The sequence below is a fragment of the Anomalospiza imberbis genome, chromosome 7 (assembly GCF_031753505.1).
Source record: "Anomalospiza imberbis isolate Cuckoo-Finch-1a 21T00152 chromosome 7, ASM3175350v1, whole genome shotgun sequence".
Taxonomy (NCBI): domain Eukaryota; kingdom Metazoa; phylum Chordata; class Aves; order Passeriformes; family Viduidae; genus Anomalospiza; species Anomalospiza imberbis.
Genome location: NC_089687.1, coordinates 16,633,050 through 16,653,520, shown reverse-complemented (window position 1 = coordinate 16,653,520; position 20,471 = coordinate 16,633,050). Strand labels below are relative to the sequence as shown.

The window sequence follows — 20,471 nt, the reverse complement described above, 5'->3', positions numbered from 1 at the left end:
TTACACTGGCACAAGCAGCAGCCACATGCTGAACCCAACAAAGGAAATGATCTTAAAAAAATTAAACTGATCAGAAAAAAAAAAAAGGTTTCACCTAGAATCAGTTGCTAAACTTTTGCTTTTTCAGCATTGATGCCAACTGGTGTTGTTGTGAAGTAGGCATGAGGCCTTAACCAGAGCAGGGAGTCTGAATTTATCCTAGCATTAAGTCTCTGTGTTAGCTTTATGCCAGGAGTGGGAATACGAATGTTCCGTGATCCAACATGAAGTTAGGGTAGTATAGACAAACAATACCTGACCTGACATAAAGTCTGCTGGTACAAACTTATTCCATCAAATATTTTCCAGTGCCAGTGATCACCATGTGGCTGCAGTGCTTTTCATCCAGTACTAGTAGACCTCAAACTTGTGTTATCAAATCAAGGCCAAATGGAATGAGATCCATTTTAGGACTTGAAAGAGGGGAAAAAGGGAAGTTATGTAGAACGTAGTTCTGCCAAGTGTTGATGCTTTCCTGTTGTTTGCTGTATTCAGATGGGCTCTGATCTGCAATATATTAGGATACCAAAATACTTGGAGATTATTTCTAGGGAAGTCAGTAATTGAAGATTATATGTTTTTGTAAATACTAGCATTTTCAGATGTTATTTGGCTTTTCAGTAATGAGCTACCTGGCAATTTTCTGTTTCTTCCCAGCTGTTTCCTATGGCCATGTTGGGGCATATAGGATCAGGGCCACCGTATTTTCAGAAAGAGGAAGAGAAACGAAAAGGTGCTTGATGATGCATATCCATGACAGAAGTTCTGCAGTGTCACTGATCAGTCAGTGGCCTGACAAAGCTATAGCTCTGGACTGTCTTAGAAACTAGATTGTCAACATCAGTGGGTAATGTAAATATAGTAAGGTAAACAGTGCAGAGTACCAGGAGTGAAGTTGGGAACTCCTTGACTCCGTATGTCCCTGTCTTACAGCCTAAGAACTGTAACGTTTCCTAGGCCTAAATTTCGTGAAGAAACTTAAGAATTTCCCCTCGCTTCCCAAATGCTGCCTTGAGGCACTGGAGAGGGCTGTGACCGGATGTTCCTCCCCCCTCCCCATCCCAAGTCAAGAAAAACTTAGGAGAGTTAAAGGGCGCAGTGTTTATCGCCTCGGAGCGGTCAGCCCCGCAGCTGTGGGGTGCCCGCTGCAGCCGGGGCGCCGCGGGACGTCCCGCTCCGGCCGCTCGGGGGTCGGGACCCCGCCGGGCGCGCCCCGCGGCGGAATGCGCGGCACGCGGGCCCGCCGCCCCCCCGCGCCCCTCTCAGGCGCAACCATTGCGCGGCGCGGGGGGGGCCGCGCCCGCCGCCCCGCTCCGCGCCTCCCCTGGCGCCGCGCCCCGCTCCGCGCCCCTCTCCCCGCGCAGGACGGGGCGGGGCGGGGCGCGAACACCGCGCCCGCTCCGCGCTTCCCCGCCGCGGCTCGGCGCTCCCCCGCCCGCTCCCTCCCTCTGCTGGGCGGTGGTTGAGGCCGGCGGGAGGTGGGGCCGGGCCGGGCCGGGCCGGGCTGGGCCGGGCTGGGCTGGGGCAGCCGGCGGCGGTCAGCGGGGGCCCGTGGATGGCAGCCTGGGCGGCCACCGCGGGGTAGGGTCGACGCGGAGCGGGGCCGGGCCGGGCAGGGCGGGGGCCGAGCGGAGGGTTCGAGGAGCCGCAGCCGGCGGAGGAGGCACGGAGGCGGAGAGCGCCCTGCAGCCCCGCCGCGCCGCAGCCCGGCGGCCGCCAAAGTTGCTCCCCATCCCGAGGGGGAGCGGGGGATCAGGCGGGGCGATGATCTTCCCCAGCAGCAACAGCAGCGCGGCGGGCGGCGGTCGGACCCCCTATCGGAAGCAGGTAAGGGAGGGGATGTATGGGTTTGTGGCACCTCCGCGTCCCCCCCGCAGCCCCGAGGTGCTGGAGGAGGAGTGGGGAGAGGGGTGGCGACTGGCGTGAGTTGCGGCTTGCAGCCTGCTCGCTTCTCGGGAGCTGGGATTTGACAAAAGAAACTCTCTTCTCCTTTTTTATTTTTTTTAACCTCCTCTGAAGAGCCGCACCGTGACCTTGGCGAGTGCCGGGGCGGCCGCCGCCGGGTCACCTTCGCGGGGCGTGCGGGGCGGTGCGGGGCGGCCGCCGGGGGCCGGGCGGGTGCCGGCCCCGCCGGGCTCGGCAACAGGTTAGAAAGGACCCGGTGTCGCAACAGCGAAACTTGGGGCTGGATGTTTTTCACTCGGCGTGAAATGAGCGAGGGGATCCGGGCGCATTTTTTTCTTTCAAACAATCCTCCAGAAAAGCTCTGCCGCCCTTCGGGCGCTCCCCAGCTCCCCCCGACGGGGGCACAGGGGGACCCTGTGACATTTCATGGGCCGAGTGATCTCTCCGATAAGCTCGGGGCTCTCGCATCTATGGTGCTGTACTGAAAGAGGTATTTCTTTGTTTGTTTAGTCGCTGGAAATAAAATATTTGAAATAGTTGCGTTACAACCTTGCTGGACCGTTTGTCTTTGGCTGCACTTTTTACGCACACAAGATGCAATGTTGGTATTAATCTTACATTGTTTACTTCTTAGTGTATTAATTTTCATTGACTCTTCGATTAAATTAAAAAAAAAAAAAAAAGAAACAAAAAACACATTTTCAGTTAATGGGAAAGCGTGCTCTGTATGTGTGCCAGAGGGTAAATGGAGTAGAGGTCACTGACAAGCTACCGGCTTGACAAAGCATGCCAAAAATACTATGGTAGGCTTCTTTCCAGGTGAGAAAAAAAAAAAAATCCTTCTGTATCTGCTGCACTTAGTAGCTGAAACGAGTAATTTGACAGGTTCAGTCAGCAATACTGGGGAAGTTCATCCTATTTTGCTTGGGGTCAGAATGCATTAAGGGTAGAAATAGGAAATCAGATATCACTGCTGCACACAGTGAAGGGTTTCATATAAATAATGAGGACATAGGCTTGGAAATTTTGAACTCTTGGTACATTGTTGGGATGACACATGTGTAGCTAACCTGCATGACAGTGAAAGTTAGACTCATATTTTCTTGAAGCTTAAGTAAAAATTGCTATTTCCTTTCTCCTCCCTGTTATTTTATAGAAATATCTTTTTGATAAGAATCACTGGTGTGCTATCTCTGCCGATGCTGCCCAGCAGTGTATGGAGTTATCTTTGCATCTTGTAGTCAAAGTGTTCAAGTCCATACATAACAAAACATGCTTATTGTGTGCACTGGTTTTGGTTTGTTGTTAATAAATGTCCTGGATACGCCCATGCTGATCATCTTGTCTGGTGCTCCTGCGTACTTTACAAATGAAGCCAGTGCATCAGATACTATTTCGTGCTCTCCCCGAGAGGACCATTAATCAAGAAAGGCCCCTTGTGTGGCTGTGCAGTGTCGGGTGCGGGGCAGGGTGCTGGCAGGAGCCGAGGGCAGCGGGGCCAGGCCTCGTGCTGGCAGGGCTGTGTTTTATGTGCGGATGTGAGTTTGCCTGCTGGTCTGGAGCAGGCTGATAAGATGCTCTTCTTTTCACAGTGCACTCCTTAGATTCAAAGAGCTAAAAGGGCCGACTGAATCAGAAAAACAAACAGACCCTTTTTCCCCAATAGGCAGAGAAAGAAATGAATGCAGGGGTATTATGTGGGCTTAAGACCCTGGGTACCAAAGGTTTCTTTTGTTAGTGTGTAGCTATTCTCTGCTCAAACACTTCCTGTATAAGGAGCCAGGGTCTGTGCTTTTCTCCAGTTAAGTCCATGGAAAATGCCTATTAGCTTCATTCATGTAGACTCACGTCGATTAGCGATTGGCTTTCTGATCTCCCTTTCAGTCCGACTTCACCTGCAGGGGTGAGCTGATGTCAAACAGTGCTGAAGAGCGCTGCAAGCCTAATTTTTCTACCCTTGATAATTAAGAAAAGTTGACATTAAGTCCCTGTATGCTCTGTGTAACCTGTATTCAGACAATTGCATTGTAGTTGAGCTTTAGCCTGAGACACTAGGTACTGTTAGTGTAGGAAAAGTTGTCAGCCAATGTCTCTAAATGGAGTAACTGGATTTCCTATGCTAAGTGTGTGTCATATGTGAAGCTGAAACAATTTAAAATAACTTATAAAAGAAATTAAAATCTTCTGAGCAGCTTGTATGTCTCTGCTGATATTTTAATACATATCAGAATAATAAAAGAACACTTCATGTTTAGTACTATCCTGTTTCATTTTTAAGAGTCTATAGCAGATTCAATTGAAAAAATGAGTGGTTAACTGATAAAAGGCAAGGTGACACTAACCTGATTTATTTTTAAGACATTGTAATATAATGTGGATTTCTACCTTAATTTAAAACATTGACAAAATACCATATAGGTAGAGTAGGTTCAGATCTTTACCCATGCTCTCTTTTTGTTTTCTCAAATAACTATGTTTGTTTTATAAACAAATCTGTGCCTATAATATTTTGCTTGTATCTACACTGTGTAACTCTGGCATGTAGGAGCGAGTCAACATTCTCAATTTCAGGTCAGATTTGACCGGCCTTATCATCTTCTCTCTTCTGGCGTACTTGTAAGAATAGTAAAATTTGGTCTCAGCTCAAAAGGATTTCCTGCATTATGGACAGACAGGCATATTAAAAATACTTCAACCAGGCTTAAAATTGAGACGTTGCTTAAATGAGTGACAGCTCATCTGAGAAGTAATTTGAAATGCAGATGTAGGTCTTGCTAAAGAATGAAAGCCACACAATATCTGCAATAATAACCTATCACAACACTCATAGCTGTACATCCTGTCTGAAAAAGGTGTAATCTAAGACTTTTGCTATCAAAGTTATTTGAGCTATTGTAAAGAATGCACGTGTGTGCATCATAATGAAAAGGAAACAAAATGACGTACAATACACTGCTTAATGCAGGCTTTTTTAGCTCTTGGTTTGTTGAGAGCAAGATGATTCTCTGTCCCTCCTCTCACTTTTGTCATTCTCATGTAAATTGGGAGGCGCTCCTCTGAAGTAAATATTTCTACACTCTGTAAAATTATCGTAAATGGAAAATTAGGCTTTCTCCTGCCATCTGCTCCTTGAATCTACAGAGCTACTCCAGCTATTTGATTAGGGATTTTAAATTGCTTTGTGCAGGGAGGTTGCTCTGCTCTCAGGTTTCTCGAGGAGGAAGCCAGAAGCAGCTCTGGAGGCCTGGGCAGGAGGCGAGTGCAGGGTCCTACCAGCCCAGCCCGGGTGCTCAGCCCAGTGTCTGTGCCTTTTAACAGCTTTGCCCAGTAAGGGTGATTCTTGTTACATTTTGATGAGTGTAATGTTTGTCTTGCCAGCATGAGGAGATTGACATAGTTTACTGCTTTCAAGAAGATTAACTGGGTGTAGCTGCACGTGAGGAATTTGACACTGATTTGAGGTTTGGCCTGTGTATGGAGGGACAGACAAAGCTTTTGATCAATCTTTTCATGTGGCTGTGTTAATATTAAGCGTTGTGTCACAGGTTATGTTTTCTAAAAGTTGAAGGTTAAGGTGTGTTTCTAATGACAGTTAAATGGAGAAAGCTTTTGCCAATCTCAGGCTAAAAGTGTAGATTAGCCTAGGTTAAGCCTATCGAGAAGCTACACCTGTAATCCTACTTTACGATTTCCCAGTTGGTGCTGTGTGTGGTGTCTGTGTGTGTGAGAAGGAACCTCATTAAACTTGCAAGACCTGGGCACGGTCATAACTCAAAACATGCAGCTCCACGGAGCAGTCTGTGCCCAGAGGGATTTGACACAACACCTCCTGTGTGTATGGATGGTGCTGCGGCAGGGGGGAGGCTGAGGTGCCTAAGATTGAGCAGATATCTGTGCTTACAGAAATAAATGGATTAGTTTCTTTTTGTTTCTTTCTCTCAGAACTATAAGAATTGTAATTTTGTATCACTAGCTTGAGGTGACAGACTGTATTTCTCTTTGCATTGTATACAATGTTACAGGATCTACCTGGGTTTCGCAGAACTGAACTCCTACATGAAGTACCAGCTACTTTAATAGTTTAAGTGCATCTGTAAGATTGTTTGTGAAGTTCTGCTTTATTCTCAAGGGAGCAAAACTACTCAGTCAGTGGGTTTCTATACTTGTACCAAAACGTGAATGAAAGAAGTAAAAGGGAACACCTTATCTTGTTCAGGCGTTATGTTATAGATTATAAAAAGTGATATAATTGTCTTATCTGTATTTGGCAATTTGAAGCTTTTGTTTAGTATTTCTAACAGGGTGAACAATATATATTTGTCTCTTTGGAAGTGTTATTGTTTAAAGTAGGTGTCTTTGCCATTTAGTTTCACATGGAAAGGAAGATAGAAGTCTGTGTCTTGAACATCTGCTGTTTTGTTTTGGGTTCATTTTTTTTCCCCCTGAAACTTCCAACTGTTAAAAAAATTGCTTGAGTTAACACATTTCAGAAGAGTTAGATCCTTTAAACTGTAACTGCTGGCAGGGAGGAGAGGGGAAGGAAGGAAGGGAGTGGAAAATCCTTTCCTGCGAGCTTGAGATGGCTCCTAAAACATCCACACAGTGCTGCAACCAAGTAAATAAAAATAATGATCATTCGACATTATAACCGTTTCAGTATGCATTTTTTCCCCCTTGTAAATTTGTGGTTGAAATTGACCTTTGCTTGTTGCACGAGGTGGTGTATAACAAAAGAAGTCAATGGAGACTAGGAACCTCTGGTGGATTTCCCTCATGGACCTGTTTCCAACTTCTTATGAATGTTTTTCTCCTTTTCTACAGCCAGCTGTTATAAAACACCTTACTTGGGGGACAGTGTGAAGGCTTATAAATCTGTAGTCCTAATGAAGAGGTGCATGGAGATGTTTTGATCTCGGAAGAAGTGTTGGTCAGAAGTATTTCAAAAAGCCAGCAGAAGCACATTTGAAAGTTCTTGAGCCTTGTTGAAGTAATTGTGAGTTATTTTGCATATGTTTCAGAATTGCAGTGTACTGTGGTAATTATAACAGCCCTGCAGAAGCCACTGTATTTGCAGCTTCCTGATGTAACAGGAAAGGGAAGGGATGAGTTAGAAATAGAGGAGAAACGAGGAGGGGAACCATGGATTAGATAAGCACAAGCCTCCTAACCCAGCAACTTAGGAAACATACACACAACAAGAAAAATCATGTGCTGTAAGGGCTGGTTACTGTGATTAGCACAGCTTTAGCTGTTTCCCTCAAGAGACTGCAGTTAAGGCAGTGTAGCTGCAGCTGTGTATTGACTCACAAAGTAGTTTTAAGCTGCAGTTGAAGTAATTGAATGCTGGTGAGAGATTGCTTTAAACAAATTCATGATTACCTAGGTTTGTGGCAGTTTGAGTTAGTTTACTTCTAGGAATTTAAGTGTAGTAACTTTTATTACTATTTATGTAAATTGATTTTTAACAGTAAAACTCTCTATCAATTTTAAGACTTAACCTGTGCGCTAAGATGTGTTGGCTTAAAACTATCTAGCAAGTATTTTGAAGTCTTAGAAGCTCTTCAAGACAAAAATATAGTTACAACATTTCAAAAATATCTTTTTTGGAATTTATGATGTAGCATAAGGATGTATCAGCTGTAGGGTCTATTGCAAAATAATAGCTGACAACTACAGAAATGTATAAATATATGATAATAATAATACCTTTTTGTTCATGTGTCCTCATAAAAGCCATGATGTACGCTTAACTATAATTGTATAGGAAATCACTCATGTGTGTCTTATTTGTTTAAAGTATTCTGCTCTAGAAAAATGATGTGTCAGATAGAGTGGGTATTTCGAATTTACTTGTTTGATAGAATTGTAGAACTTTGTGAAGTTGCAGTGGAAACAAGCAACACATTGTTCTGGGGAGCCTCATTTGGGCCTCATTTTCTTTTGTTGAAGAACAGCAGAAACACCAAGGCAGGGTGAGCATCAAACTTAGTCTAGTCTGATACTTACCTGCTTGTGAAATGAAATGCTTCTTCACTGCAACTAAATATATGTAACTTTATTTCACCATTGATTCTGTTTCTTTACAGTGTCTCTTATTGGCAATGGCACTTTCACACCTTATTGTGTGGGGTTTTTTCTGCTTAGATGAGAAGGGAATTTATTTCTTTCCTTACCTTGTATTGTTTTCTCAGATCAGAATCTCCTCTACCATATGGTGCTTTTTTCAATAAAGTGGAAACATGAATCCTTTGGTTAACTACGGCTCATATATTCTGTCATTTGGGTTCTACAGCATAACAATGTTAGAATTCAGTCCTTTAGGATATTCGAGGTATGTGTATGTCACTTCCATTTTTACTGTGCTTGAGCAGTGAAATCTAAGGATTCAGGGGGGAGTTTGGATGAGCATTACAAGAGAGCTTTTCTCAGGATTGTCAGCACAGGGCACTTCTCATGCCTGTGGTCTTACCAGCTCCCAGGAAGGCTGCTGCAACTTGGTGAAGGATTATCCAGTTATCTTTGAAAATCTGAAGCAGTGTTCATAGATTCTTGGCTACTCTGAGGTGATTCACAATCCTGCTTTAAGTTTTACTTGACCCACAGAAACTTTATCAGGTTGTGCTTGTGCCACTGCAACAATCCAAAATCACTCCAAACACCAGGCAGGCAAGGGTAAAATCAAATGCAGGTCCTTGTTAACAAGTCCACAAATAAAAATACAGAATTCTTAAAATGGAGAAATGAAAAAAAACCCCGAACAATACAGTAGTACAGGAGCTGGAAGTTTTCTTTACCTTATATGCAGGCATGTGGCACACAACCTCCACTCTTCTCAGGGAGACTGGTTGTTGTCCAACCCTGTCACCTCAAGTTGTGTTCGGAGAAGAGACTCTGATTTAATGCTCTGTATTTCTGTGTTTTATTTGTTCTTAACCCACTTGAAGGGTAAGGGGTAGAAATTGCTTTTTATTTTGGAAGTTGGTGCCGCCTCTTTCACCAGACCATAGGTTGTTTTTTCCTGCTTTGGAAGCAATGATGTCTCTTGGGCATCCCCAGGTGCAATGCTGCCAGGCTTTGGAGCGCTCTTCAGCTGAGCACTAAAGAGATGGTTGGTGTGTTACAAAAGAGATCCTATGTATGAAATGATGAAGGCATTTCAAGTCTTGTGGTATTTTTCTTTCTGTTCTGCCTATATGTACAATTTGCTAATAATGCTTTAAACAGTTGTGCAGCAGATATTTTGGTGGGCTACTATGGGAGTGAGGGAGACCCTGTCACTCCAGCTGCTGCAGGTGACTGGCAGGTGTGTGTCACCTGTGTGCCCACCTTTGAGCACGGCCATGGTGACCCATTTGGAACTGTTTGTATTGCCACATTGCATGTGTGTTGTTCTGGCTTGGCTTAGCTAATCGCTTAGCCAAGGTTTTAAATAACCTATTACAACATGAAACTCTTTGAAGTATGTAGTGTAGAAGTAACGCACAGTACAAGTCTGTGTTAACTTGGCCCCCTGTGGCTGTGCTGTGGGAGAGGAGGGACACGGTGGGTTTGCCATACTCTGGCCAGGGACTTGCCTCCTGTGAGCCCGGGAAAGCAGCAGCCACGCTGGATAAAGCTGGGCTTTGGCAGAGCCAGCACACAGCTCCATGGATTTCTGTCTGGTGTGAAAGCAGCCTCCAGCAGACACGGTGCTTTGAAGTGTTTAGTGGTCTGTCTTCCTGATAAGTTCAAGAAGAGTTTAAATTTGTAGGTCTGAATTTTAAGACTCTTGCTTATGCCAGTGCATATTTACATAGCTGGTGGTGCCACTGCATGGGGTGAGACTGCTGACATCAAAAAGTGCTTATTGAGACAGAACCAGACTACTTCTGAATTTCCCCTATGAGAAACTCGAGTTGAGAAGTTGGTATAGCATGGGGTTAGTGTTAAACTCACATTCAAAATCAAATTATATTTAAATTGCTTTAATGTTATTCCACCCAATCTGTTTGGCTTGCATGTTCCTCATTATGACAGTACTTGTGCTTATTTAAAAATACTTCTGTGTAATTTGGAAAAAACCATTTGAGACAGGTATTGAATACAATTGCTTATCTACTAGCCTTTGAAACAGGGGCATTTTTTTGGCTTTTATTTAGCATTCCAGGAGATATATCTCTGAATGCTACTTGTGAGAAACACTTATCAAAACTGGGGTTTAAGAAAAGTGTCTCACTTAAACAAAAATGTAACTGATAAGATTTCTTTATAGTCTCAGGGTATCAATGCCTCCAATGCATACATATACATGTAAATATTCCAGAATTAGGGACATTTTTTGAGATGAGAGAGCCAGTTCTATCCTGCAGTACTGAGGAGCTATAGAATACATTTGAAATCTTTAGTAATTTTAATGGTGAAGAATACTAAGATGTAATTCAGTATATAGAATTTCGGCTGGTTAAAGGTGCTGGTGATACCTAGGGCACACTGTGGTACCAATAGAAGAATGCAGGGGCTTTTTAGTTTTTTTTTTTTAAGTGCTCTAAGAGCTGCCCCCATACTCAGTTAAACTATTCTACAATGCTGTGGAGGCTAGTGCAAGATGGAAATTGTTGAGGAAGTCATTGTTTCAGCATTAGGTCGATATTTTAATTGCTGTAGTGACAAAATCATGTTAACTTTGGAAGTAGACTTTGTCAGATTGCCAGCAAATATAATGTTCTTAGATCTCTCAGGTGTGGAGTGTCATGGTCTCAGAGTCACTAAGGGCTGCAGACTGGCGTAGTCATTGTAAAAGACACTCTGGATTTTCATGTAACTGTTCTTTATGTATTCTGGTAAGTTGTTGGGAATTCCCTGCTGTGAAGCTCCTGACAATTTGGTGCTTTCTGGTTTACAGTTTCTGTTGCCACTTTATTACTGTTTTAGTATTATTAATGTGTGGGTTTGTATTTCAGTATATTAGATAATGTAAAGAAACATCTAGCCTGTGTGTCTTATCCTTCTTTCAAAAGACATTATTTTGATGTGTCACTTCTCTGTTGACCCTCTTTCAAAATGACTGAATCCATCTCCACCTTCTTCATTCCCTGAAATAAGTGCTGTGTTGTGTCATTGTCCTGGGTAATAGTAGAAGTCCCAGGTCAGCCACACCTATAAAGGTTATTCATAAGGATTAAGATGATGACCTGAAGTTCAGAATGGTCCTGTCATTGATATTTTGGATAATCTTAACTAAATTGTTAAGGCTGGACTCTTCAAAAGGTACTTGTTAATATTAGTTTCCTACGTCTCAGATTTTGCACAGAAATATACTAACACCTACAAGTGGTTCAAATACTATAGCAATTAGGAATAAATATCTTGGGAAAAAATATTTATATACACTTGCGCACATACCTACATAGATGTCTATGTTTGTCTGTCTCCTGAAGCTCAGGATAGGGCAGATTTTTTTGTTGGATAGAACTGTGTTCAAATTCTGCCTGTCATGTACTGTGTAAGTAGTTTCTTTATGATCTGTGAGAACATTCATCTGAATGCTATTATTGATATTTCCAGAAAATTAGCGATGGCAAAGTTCATTTTGGCAAGAAACTGGACTGTTGAAACTATGTAGAACTCTAGTTTTCAAAAAGAGTAAAGGTTGTTTTACTGTTAGCAATAGGTAAGTTTATTTCTAAGCAGATGTTTGTTGGGCAGAAAGGCAGTCAACCATGAAAATATTACTGAGAACAGGAATAACTCCCTGAAGTTCAGTGGCTAAGATTTTACAGAAATTTAATCTACTTATCTTTAGTGGTTTTATGTCCTTATCTTTCCTATGAAATGAACTTCCTTGGGGTTTAGGGTTTTTTTCCCTATTTTTGAAATCGAATTAAATTGCATAAATTCAGAATTCAAATATTTGTGTTTTTTGTTTGTTTGTTTGTTTTTGGGCTTTTGTTGATGTTTTTTAAAGGAATTGCAATACACCGTCATTCAATTTCTGGTGACTTTTGTAGTGAACCAGTGCTGGTGTACAAGATTATTAGTGTTAAATATCCAACTGTTGTGCAGATAGATAAGCTGCAAATAAAAGCATTACTGCTAAGAAAAGTACAGCTGAACACACTTATTGAAAATGTGATTCCTTGAAATTGTCCACAGTGTAAGACAAACCTGAAAGCAGTTGCTAAGCACTGGGGTTGTGCAGTAAGCAGAGGCAAGTGATTAATTTGTCTTAAAAATTTAGCCATTGGCTGGGCAGATTCCCTTTCACTGCAGCATTTTAAAGTTAATTATCAATTCCAGATGTACTTACTAGAAGTACTTTCCTTCATCTATAACTTTCTGGTGTGTTCAGAGGTATGATTCCTCAGCTGAGTTCTTGTACCAAGGGTAAGAACATGACTACTAAAATTGTGGGTGAGCTGGGCTCTGTGCCCAAGTGAACTGGTTTATTCCTGACTGGTGTTTTGTCATCTGTCCATACATAGCACCAGACATGGTTCAAGGCATGTGTCCCTTCACCACCCAGAGGTGGAGGCTGTCTCCCACAGGTGCTGCAGCTGTTGTGCCAGCTGTGCTGATGCGTGGCCTGCTGGCTGCAGGGGCTGCTGAACCCTTGGGTGGCTGCTGTGAGCGCTCCTTGGATCATCTCTGCTTGCAGCTGTAGCCGCTCACACGCCTGAGTCAGACTGTTACCTGCACTGCCACAACCAGTTCTGCCTGGCAGTTGGATTTCTCATATATTATTAATGTTGTATTCGGAGTACGTCTGGAAGCCTTCCTAGGTGTTATCTAATTCTTGTGTTTTTCATTTCAGAATTGACAATGATTCACTGTGCAGTCAGACATTCCCCCAGCAGCTATTTGGATGCACCAAGGAATGGCATCCTGCATTTGTTTGGCATACAGCTGCTAAATCTTTGTAACTGATCTTCAGAACTAAGTTTCTGGGTGTAAAAGGGATTGTTCGTTATCATACACTGTGAAGTCACAAACATTTTCATTTTAGAATACATCATATTGTGTGGCTTGACTTTCTGACATCTGAATGATATTCTTAACCACTTAAAATCATTTTTCTCTCAGAATTTAAAATCTGAGTTAAAAATCTGCATGTGTTAGAACAATAGTTTGCAAAAGAAAAAGAAAGTTTTGTCTCTTGGTTCAAATCAAGAGAGAAATTTGAAATTAGAGGGCAATATGCGAGAAAAAATTGATGAGGGCTGTGGAAGTGACTTAGAACAACTCTTCTGTTTGTATGATTCAATATAAATTACAGCTATCAAGAAGAACAGAAAATGATAAATAAAGTAATATAGCATGGGGCTTTTTTTAATTGCATGCACAATAATTTTGGACAAGATTGTCATTTGTAAAAAATCAGGAGACAGAGAGTATTTGATCTAATAAGTGATAATCTTCTACCAAAACATCATCCTTTAAAGAATGAGAAAAGACTGACTTGGGTTTGTTTCAGATATGGCTGTAAGGAAAATCTGACCCTAAGGCCAGAGCAGCACTGCTGCCTGTGGTATGTACAGAGGATTTCACTTACTTTTTGCAGACCAGTTTGTGCATGCTGCTTGTTGCCTTACTTGTAAGACTCTGCCAGAGGTACCAGGTGTGTTTGCTGCATTGTCTTACTTTGTGTATGAAAAACCAACATTGGTTGAGTTCTGGATTGTTTGACAGCCTAATGCTGTTTTGTTACCACTTCCATGAGACAGCACCGTTGGTACATGAAGCAGTCTGAAATTCTTTTTTTTTTTTTTTTAATTCCTCTTATTCTTTCGATGAGCAAGGGGAAGACCCCAGGAGGAAGAGTAAGCAGCCATAGGGGCAAAGATGCTGCTTTTTGGAGTAATGCCACCCTAAGCTATTCCTTGAACTGCCATCTTGGTCTGTGGCTCCACAGTTGCCTCCATTGCACTTGGTTCTTTTCAGCCAAACTAAGGGGAAGGTTGACTTGAAAGCTGAGCTGCTTGCAAGACCAGCCAAGCCATCTTTGTTCTTTATTTGGTACTGCACCAAAGAAAGCCCTTTTATCAGCAGATCTAGCCACCCTTTTTTGACATCCCTGTACCACTCTTTTCATTATCTGCACCTCCTAGATATCTCAGAAAGTGCTGTTTCTACTTGACAACTTTATCAGGAGTTGAATTTCCATGCTAACACATCCAATCAGTAATGTTTGAAAGATTTCAGCTTTCCATGCTGTTCTTAGTTGACCTGGTGCTACATTCAGGCCATCAAAGGTCAGTGCAGGCAAATAATCCCTAATGTGCAGCTAGACATCTGCCAGGGAGCTCCACCAGAAGTTACCTGCCCTCTTGCTCTTATTTTTATGGATGACTCTTCAGATTTAATTAAAAGCTTACCTTTACAACTTTGAGAATTTCATCCTACTGAAGGAATACTATTTTCCTTATTTGTAAGGAGAAGCAGACTGCAATCTATAAAAGCAGGCTCACATGCTGGATTTTCCTATGCTGATTTTAGCAAACTCCTTGCTACGTTTCATCAAGTCCCCCGATTTGTTGTGTTCACAGTATTGTAGTGAATTGCCTTAATGTATGAAAGAACTCCTTCTCATCTGTGTACCCTTCATCACTTACATATAGGAAAATATTTACATTTTTCCTAACTTCACATAAAGAGCATTAGATTTACTAACTGGTTAGATTCTCTTACTACTGCTACTTCCTCTAATTTAAATGTGTCATACTCCTATTTTCTAGGGTTTAAAATTCAAAAGAGTTCACCTACAGATTGTCTTGAATGTTCAGCAACTTTGCGCTTTAAACAGGCCTAAAATCAGCTTCTCTAGGCCACGGATGCCCAAACTGGCTTTCATTAAACAACAGAATGGTTTTGCTAGAAATAGGCTGGATCTGTTGAGACTGATGCTGAGCAAATGCTAACAAACCCTGCTTGATCCAAGTTGAATGGGGTTAAATAGTATTTGTATTCTACTAAGCATTGTATTCTGGAGTATCCTAGTCCCAGTTCCCTGAAATGATGCTGGAAAAGTGATCACTTCATTAAGCATTCTGGTAATAAAGCAAGTGATTTTTGTATTACTGTAACATCTAAAATTCTCCTTAAAAATGAAGCAATGCTCCTTTTTCACTCTTGTGCATAAAAATTGTCTATTGAGAAAGAGAAAAATGTGTCAGAGAGCATAGCCACTGTGTACTGGGAAAAAGATATACTGACGGGAAATGTGAGCAGAAAATGCTTCCCTCTAACTTCTAAGAAGCTAAACCGATCCTAACCAAGTAGGTTAGGATTTTGGAGTTATCTAAAGACAAAAGTTATTGCTTTCTTGCCTTTTCCAGGATAAAACTGTCCAAATGTCAACATTTTCCTAGTGTTCTTTGTAGTAGATGATTTCAAGATAAAAGCTCATAAAGGCTTGCAGGAGAAAAAAAAATTAGGTGGTAATGACTTAATCCATAGTGTTCCAACAGCCTGTAATTTAATTCAAGATTTGAATATATGGGATACACAGCTCGAAAATAATGTATGTAGAACTGCTTTGTGTGTATACTTGAGCACACACCCTTTCAAGGGCAAAGGGTTAACACGAGAGAAACTGTGTATATTTCTTGCTGTTTGTCAAGCTGTGTTTTCTGCTGCTAGTGTTTCCTGATCAACTGGGAACGTCTTGAGTTTTCTGTACCATCTTAGCAGCATTTTCTGTAGCAGTAGCAGCTGCGGGAAAGGTGGTATTAGGTATCTGTCTGGAGCATTTACTGGCTGGGTGAGCTGTTCTTGTTTCTATCTTTTCGGGCACAAGAGTTAAACATAGCTGCTTTTGTCATGCTAAACTGATTGTAATTTGTCCTGCAGTGCCTGTTCATGGGTGTAAATCTCTATGTGCTACATAGGATAAAGTTGTACAAATTGTTCCAAGCATGAAAGAGCACTCCTTTTTTCCTGAAGAGCACAGGGTATCTTGTGTGTGACTATTACATCATACATGGAGAAAATGGACTTTTAATGTCAGCTATGCTGGATATGCTCTAGTGAACATTTGGCCAAAAAGGCTGGATGTGGTGGGCTTTAGTATGGTTCTCTAATGGTGCAGGATCATCTCTGAGAAATGTCAAAAGTAGCATGGTGTCCACTGGCCCCAGAAATTTGGAAACAGTTGTCCTCGGTGCTGCCTGCACACAGATTTTTCTCAGCTCTTACTTTGAATCACTTTTGCTGGGTATAAGGCAAACTTACAGCACTGCAGTGTTCATTGCCTTCCATGGGAGCACAAATTAGATCTTGTCTGTCCTGGAGGTGTCACTGTGTGTGTAACTGCACTGATGCAGTTGAACTAATGAAAATCTTTGGTAAATCTGCTGCTGTGTCACACCCTCGCTGCGGGCGCTGCAGCCAGGTGCCCCTACCGAGGCCACACTCCCCTCCCAAATGGGAAATGATGCAGGAGGCAAACGTTTTAGAAGCAATGAAGTTAAACTCCAGTTCTTTTCTAATGAGATTTGAGCTTTTACATTTCATTCTAGGAAACTGGAGAGAGTTGGGAGTCATTTAGAAGGCTTTGGGAATGTCATTTGCAGTCTCGTACATGCTGCATGCAGTCTCATTACAATCCAAAGAAAATTGGTGTACGTGTTGTAGCATGTAGACCAAGCAGAGTTTGCTCCCTGGTGCTCTGTAGAAAAGCCCTATGTAAAGAAGTTTTGCCAACATTAAACACTGATGTCTTCTGGTCTGTGAGTTCTATGCAGTGCTGAAGTCTATAAAACTTCTGGACTGATTTTCAGCTTGTGCAAATGAATGCAGAACCACTGGATGAGAGTGGAACCAGGCCGATATGTGCAAGTGCTGAAAAGTGACAACTCCTCACATAATGAGTCTGATGGTTTAAAAAGTTTCTACTGATCTTGCACATGTTTAAAACTGTATTGCTATTTTAATGATACCTGGCTGCTTCTGTTCAGTTTGGTGGCTTTGCCATGGAGGAGAATCACATTTATGGAGGTGTGGGCATTCTCCCATAGGAAATTACAAGTTCAGTGTTAGACTATATATATAAAAATAATAATAAATATATAAATAACAGATATAAAAAATATATAATGTGTGTGTATACATACACCACTTGCAGTAACACAGTCTCATACTCCATAAATGGAGTATGGACTCGCATAAATGTCAAAATACCATGACAAATTAGCACAAGCTCCTAGCTGAAGTGTAGTTGATAGTCACTTTAACCTTTGCTGAAATAAGTGTCTTGTGCTTCCCTTTTTCTTGACTGTAAAAGGCAGTGGGATATGAAAGCCTGATGAATTTAACACTGTTAGTGTTTCTTGAATTTGGTATGTACTTTCCTGGTTATACCTGAGACTTGCTTTAAATCCTTTGCCAGCAATGCTGTGCATGTCCTGTTCCTTGTGTGTTGATTATAATGACTTGTATCTGCTGCATTTTATCATATTGCAGAATATAAAAACCATAAGGACACTTCTTGAAATTTCAGAAGTGAGGGGCAAAAAGATGAATGGGACTTTCCATCCAGCACAGGTCATGCTGACCTGAATTCTATGGCAAATGCTGTGAAAGACTATGGAAATAATTGCAGTGGAGTAACCAGGAAGGGCAGTGATGCTCTAAGTCTGCTTTCCTTTTCTTCAGCTCATGGAGGAGTCATTTATTCCCATGGAAAGTGATGCAAGATGCTGTTCTCACTGATGCTGGTTCAACTGTTACTTGACATAGGCGCATAGCGAGCTGCTGAGTGACAGAACGGGACCTTCTTGCAATCAGAATTACAGTAACCTTTGTGGTGCACTCAGGCAGTGTATCTACAACAGCTTGTTCTTTCCTGATTACATTAGTTAGGCCTGGAGACACTTAGAAAAGGGAAAACATTTCCAGAGTGAGTAGGAAAGATAAAATATCTAAAGTGATCTGTACTTTAGCATCAGTTGTGTAGCTTGAAGAGCATCCAGATTCAGTCTTGATGATGAAGTCTTATAAAAGTGGCTTTTTCTACCCTTTTTTTGTCTGATATGCCATCTTTCCAACAGCTAGAGATGCTGGCTGTGGTGAAGAGGGTGTGGTCTCTCAGGGAGATGAAGATGAGGAATGCAGAAGAAAGGGCCAGAGCCAGCTGCCTCATCTGCTCCATCGATGTTGTCAAAGGAAGCAGCAGGAATAGACTGGGCCACCTATTAAATACTTGTGTAATGGCCTCACCAGGAAGAACATCCATTCTCTTCTTTGGAATAGAACAGAGGGATTCACAGGAACAGTGCTGCTGCTATGCTGGGTGCAGTATGTTGCCCATAAGGAATCAGCAATCACAGACAAAGGGATTTTGATAGGAATTGACTCCCTCATGCACGGTCGGGCACAAGTTCTTTAATTTATTTAACTTGAATAAACAGAAAATGACATAGCGGATCCCATGTGAGCCAAAAGAGCCATCTGTGGTCTAACCCTGTGACAAACAGTATAGCAATAATTCCAATGCCACCAACAATGTGGAGTTTGCCAGAAAAGCAGATGCTTCTTTTGACATGCATCTTCAATGCGGTGCCATTCCTATCCTATAATTGCTGTCTATGGAGGGAGGGTGGGTAGGATAGCCAGATGAGCAGAATGGTGACATTGTAGTTTTTGGGGGAAAAGCCAACAGTTTGGAAAATAATAAAAAAAGGACAAAGAAGTATAAAAATAATTTTTAAAAACCTGCAAAATTCTCCTGTGTGCGTCATGAAATCTGTGACACTTTTAAAATAAGTGATAATACTTGCATGGATTTATCAGAAATCTAAAGTGTAATAAAATATGGAAGAAGAATAATATTTCAGAAACTTCTGTGCAGAGTTTTAAACTTTTTTTTTTTTAAAGCTTTTCTTTATTATTTTAAAGAACTAAAGACTGGCCAAACATTCTTTCATACTTTTTTATTTGTCTTTTTGCTGTACTGTCAGCTTTTGTAATACAGATATTCAGGCAGTTCTTGAATAAGCCAAGATGTCTGTATACACACTCTGCTACTTTTTAACCAGTTTTATGAGATATATAGACTTAGCTGGATTAACCTCCAAAATAGAGTGATGGATAGCATCCCTTATAGTTAAAGAGATGGCATATTTACTGCTTTATGAAATTAAAAATGTAGCTGCCTACAACCATAAAAATTTTGTATTTTAAACATCACAAACAGAAGCTCTTGAAAGCAGCATGTTTTTGATCACATTGAATATTGTCCATAGGCGTGTTTGTTGGCCCTGGAAGTAAAAGTTCACAACAGATAATGACAAAGCAATTGAACAGCAGTAGAGCTGGAGATTAGCATTCTTCTAATGAGAGTCTGTCCTCTGAATGTAAGTAACTGCCTGATGTGGTGCAGGAGTCTCACTGCCAGAGCTTAGTTTTGTGGGATTTACTTAGAGAAATGGTTACCTGCTCTCTTGTATTTTCCTACAAGGGAGCCAAAAAATGTCCAGGATAAAGCCATGTCTCTAATTTTCCATACATTTAAGTCCCACTTCTTCCATTACACTATGAGTGCAGTCAGAGAATACTACTACTTATTTTCAGATCTTAGTATGCTGACATCTGAAGAGTTCTTAAATGGAGGTAGTGAGGAGTTTCCTGTTTAATAAATGCTAAAGCAGAGTCCTATTTACAATGCAAAGGAACCACTATGAACCTCTTAATGCTTATGAAGAGCTTATTGAATAAGTTTTTTGCTTTAATTCCATGAGTACTGTCCTCTGAGATGCCATTGAAGTGCTTGTGAGCTGTATGTGATTTGCAGGCTATGATGTGACCATATGTGATCGAGTCTAAACTACTGCATGACCCAGGAGTTTCTAAGTTAATTGCAGTTTCAGGTGAAGCATTTCTCCTATGAAGGGTATCTTGAATGTTTCCTGTTGTGGAGAACATTGTCAGATTTTATACCCCACTATTAACATGTACCAAGAGATGTGTAATGCAAGGGAGGAATTTTTTTATTATTTGGATTCAGTGTCACATACTGGACTTGCTACCTTTCAGGTGCTTGCATAAACCATCGGTATGCAAGTTACACCTCTCTGAAAATGGATGTGTTTTCTTTTAATTGTAATTTGAATCCTCAGGCTGGAACAAAAACTTCAGCATAGTCTAGGTATTCAGTACTCTGTGCTTTCTGGATCCTGAGCAAAAGCATTGGCTGGTTTCACTGAAGAAAATAGGCCTGTGTATGTACTAGAATCAAGAGGGAAGTTGGCAGTGAATTCTTTTGTGTCTACTGCTCCATGAAGGGCTAACCACAAAAACGTATACATGCTTTTTTGTCTGTCTGGTAGGTCTTAGTGCCATGCTCTCTTTCTTCGGGTACTTCAGCATCTTGACTTTCTTTTCAGATTCTTTAAGTCTGGCCTAGCTGTTGAATTGCTGCTTGTTCATATTTCAGAAACTTAAGTATTTTTCTTTATATGTGTCTATAATTCTGTCATGGCTAGGGCATGGTACCAAGGTATTGTTTCAGGGGATTGTCCAGGAAATCCAGGTATAAAACTGAGAGGGAAGACAGA

The 20,471-nt window shown here is 41.6% G+C and overlaps 1 protein-coding gene across 5 annotated transcripts in view; it reads left to right on the top strand.

Moving 5' to 3' along the window:
* The first annotated feature begins 718 nt into the window (after positions 1–718).
* Positions 719–20,471, top strand: part of RBMS1 (RNA binding motif single stranded interacting protein 1) — a 92,747-nt gene continuing 72,994 nt past the window's right edge. For 2 of the 5 annotated variants that reach the window (XM_068195646.1, XM_068195647.1), the window contains exon 1: positions 1,548–1,866. In XM_068195646.1, the coding sequence (XP_068051747.1) occupies positions 1,804–1,866 (63 nt within the window). In that variant the 5' untranslated portion in view covers positions 1,548–1,803. Of the gene's footprint in view, positions 773–1,183; positions 1,867–20,471 lie in introns of those variants that run through there. The other 3 variants (XM_068195650.1, XM_068195649.1, XM_068195648.1) reach the window with 3 other exon arrangements.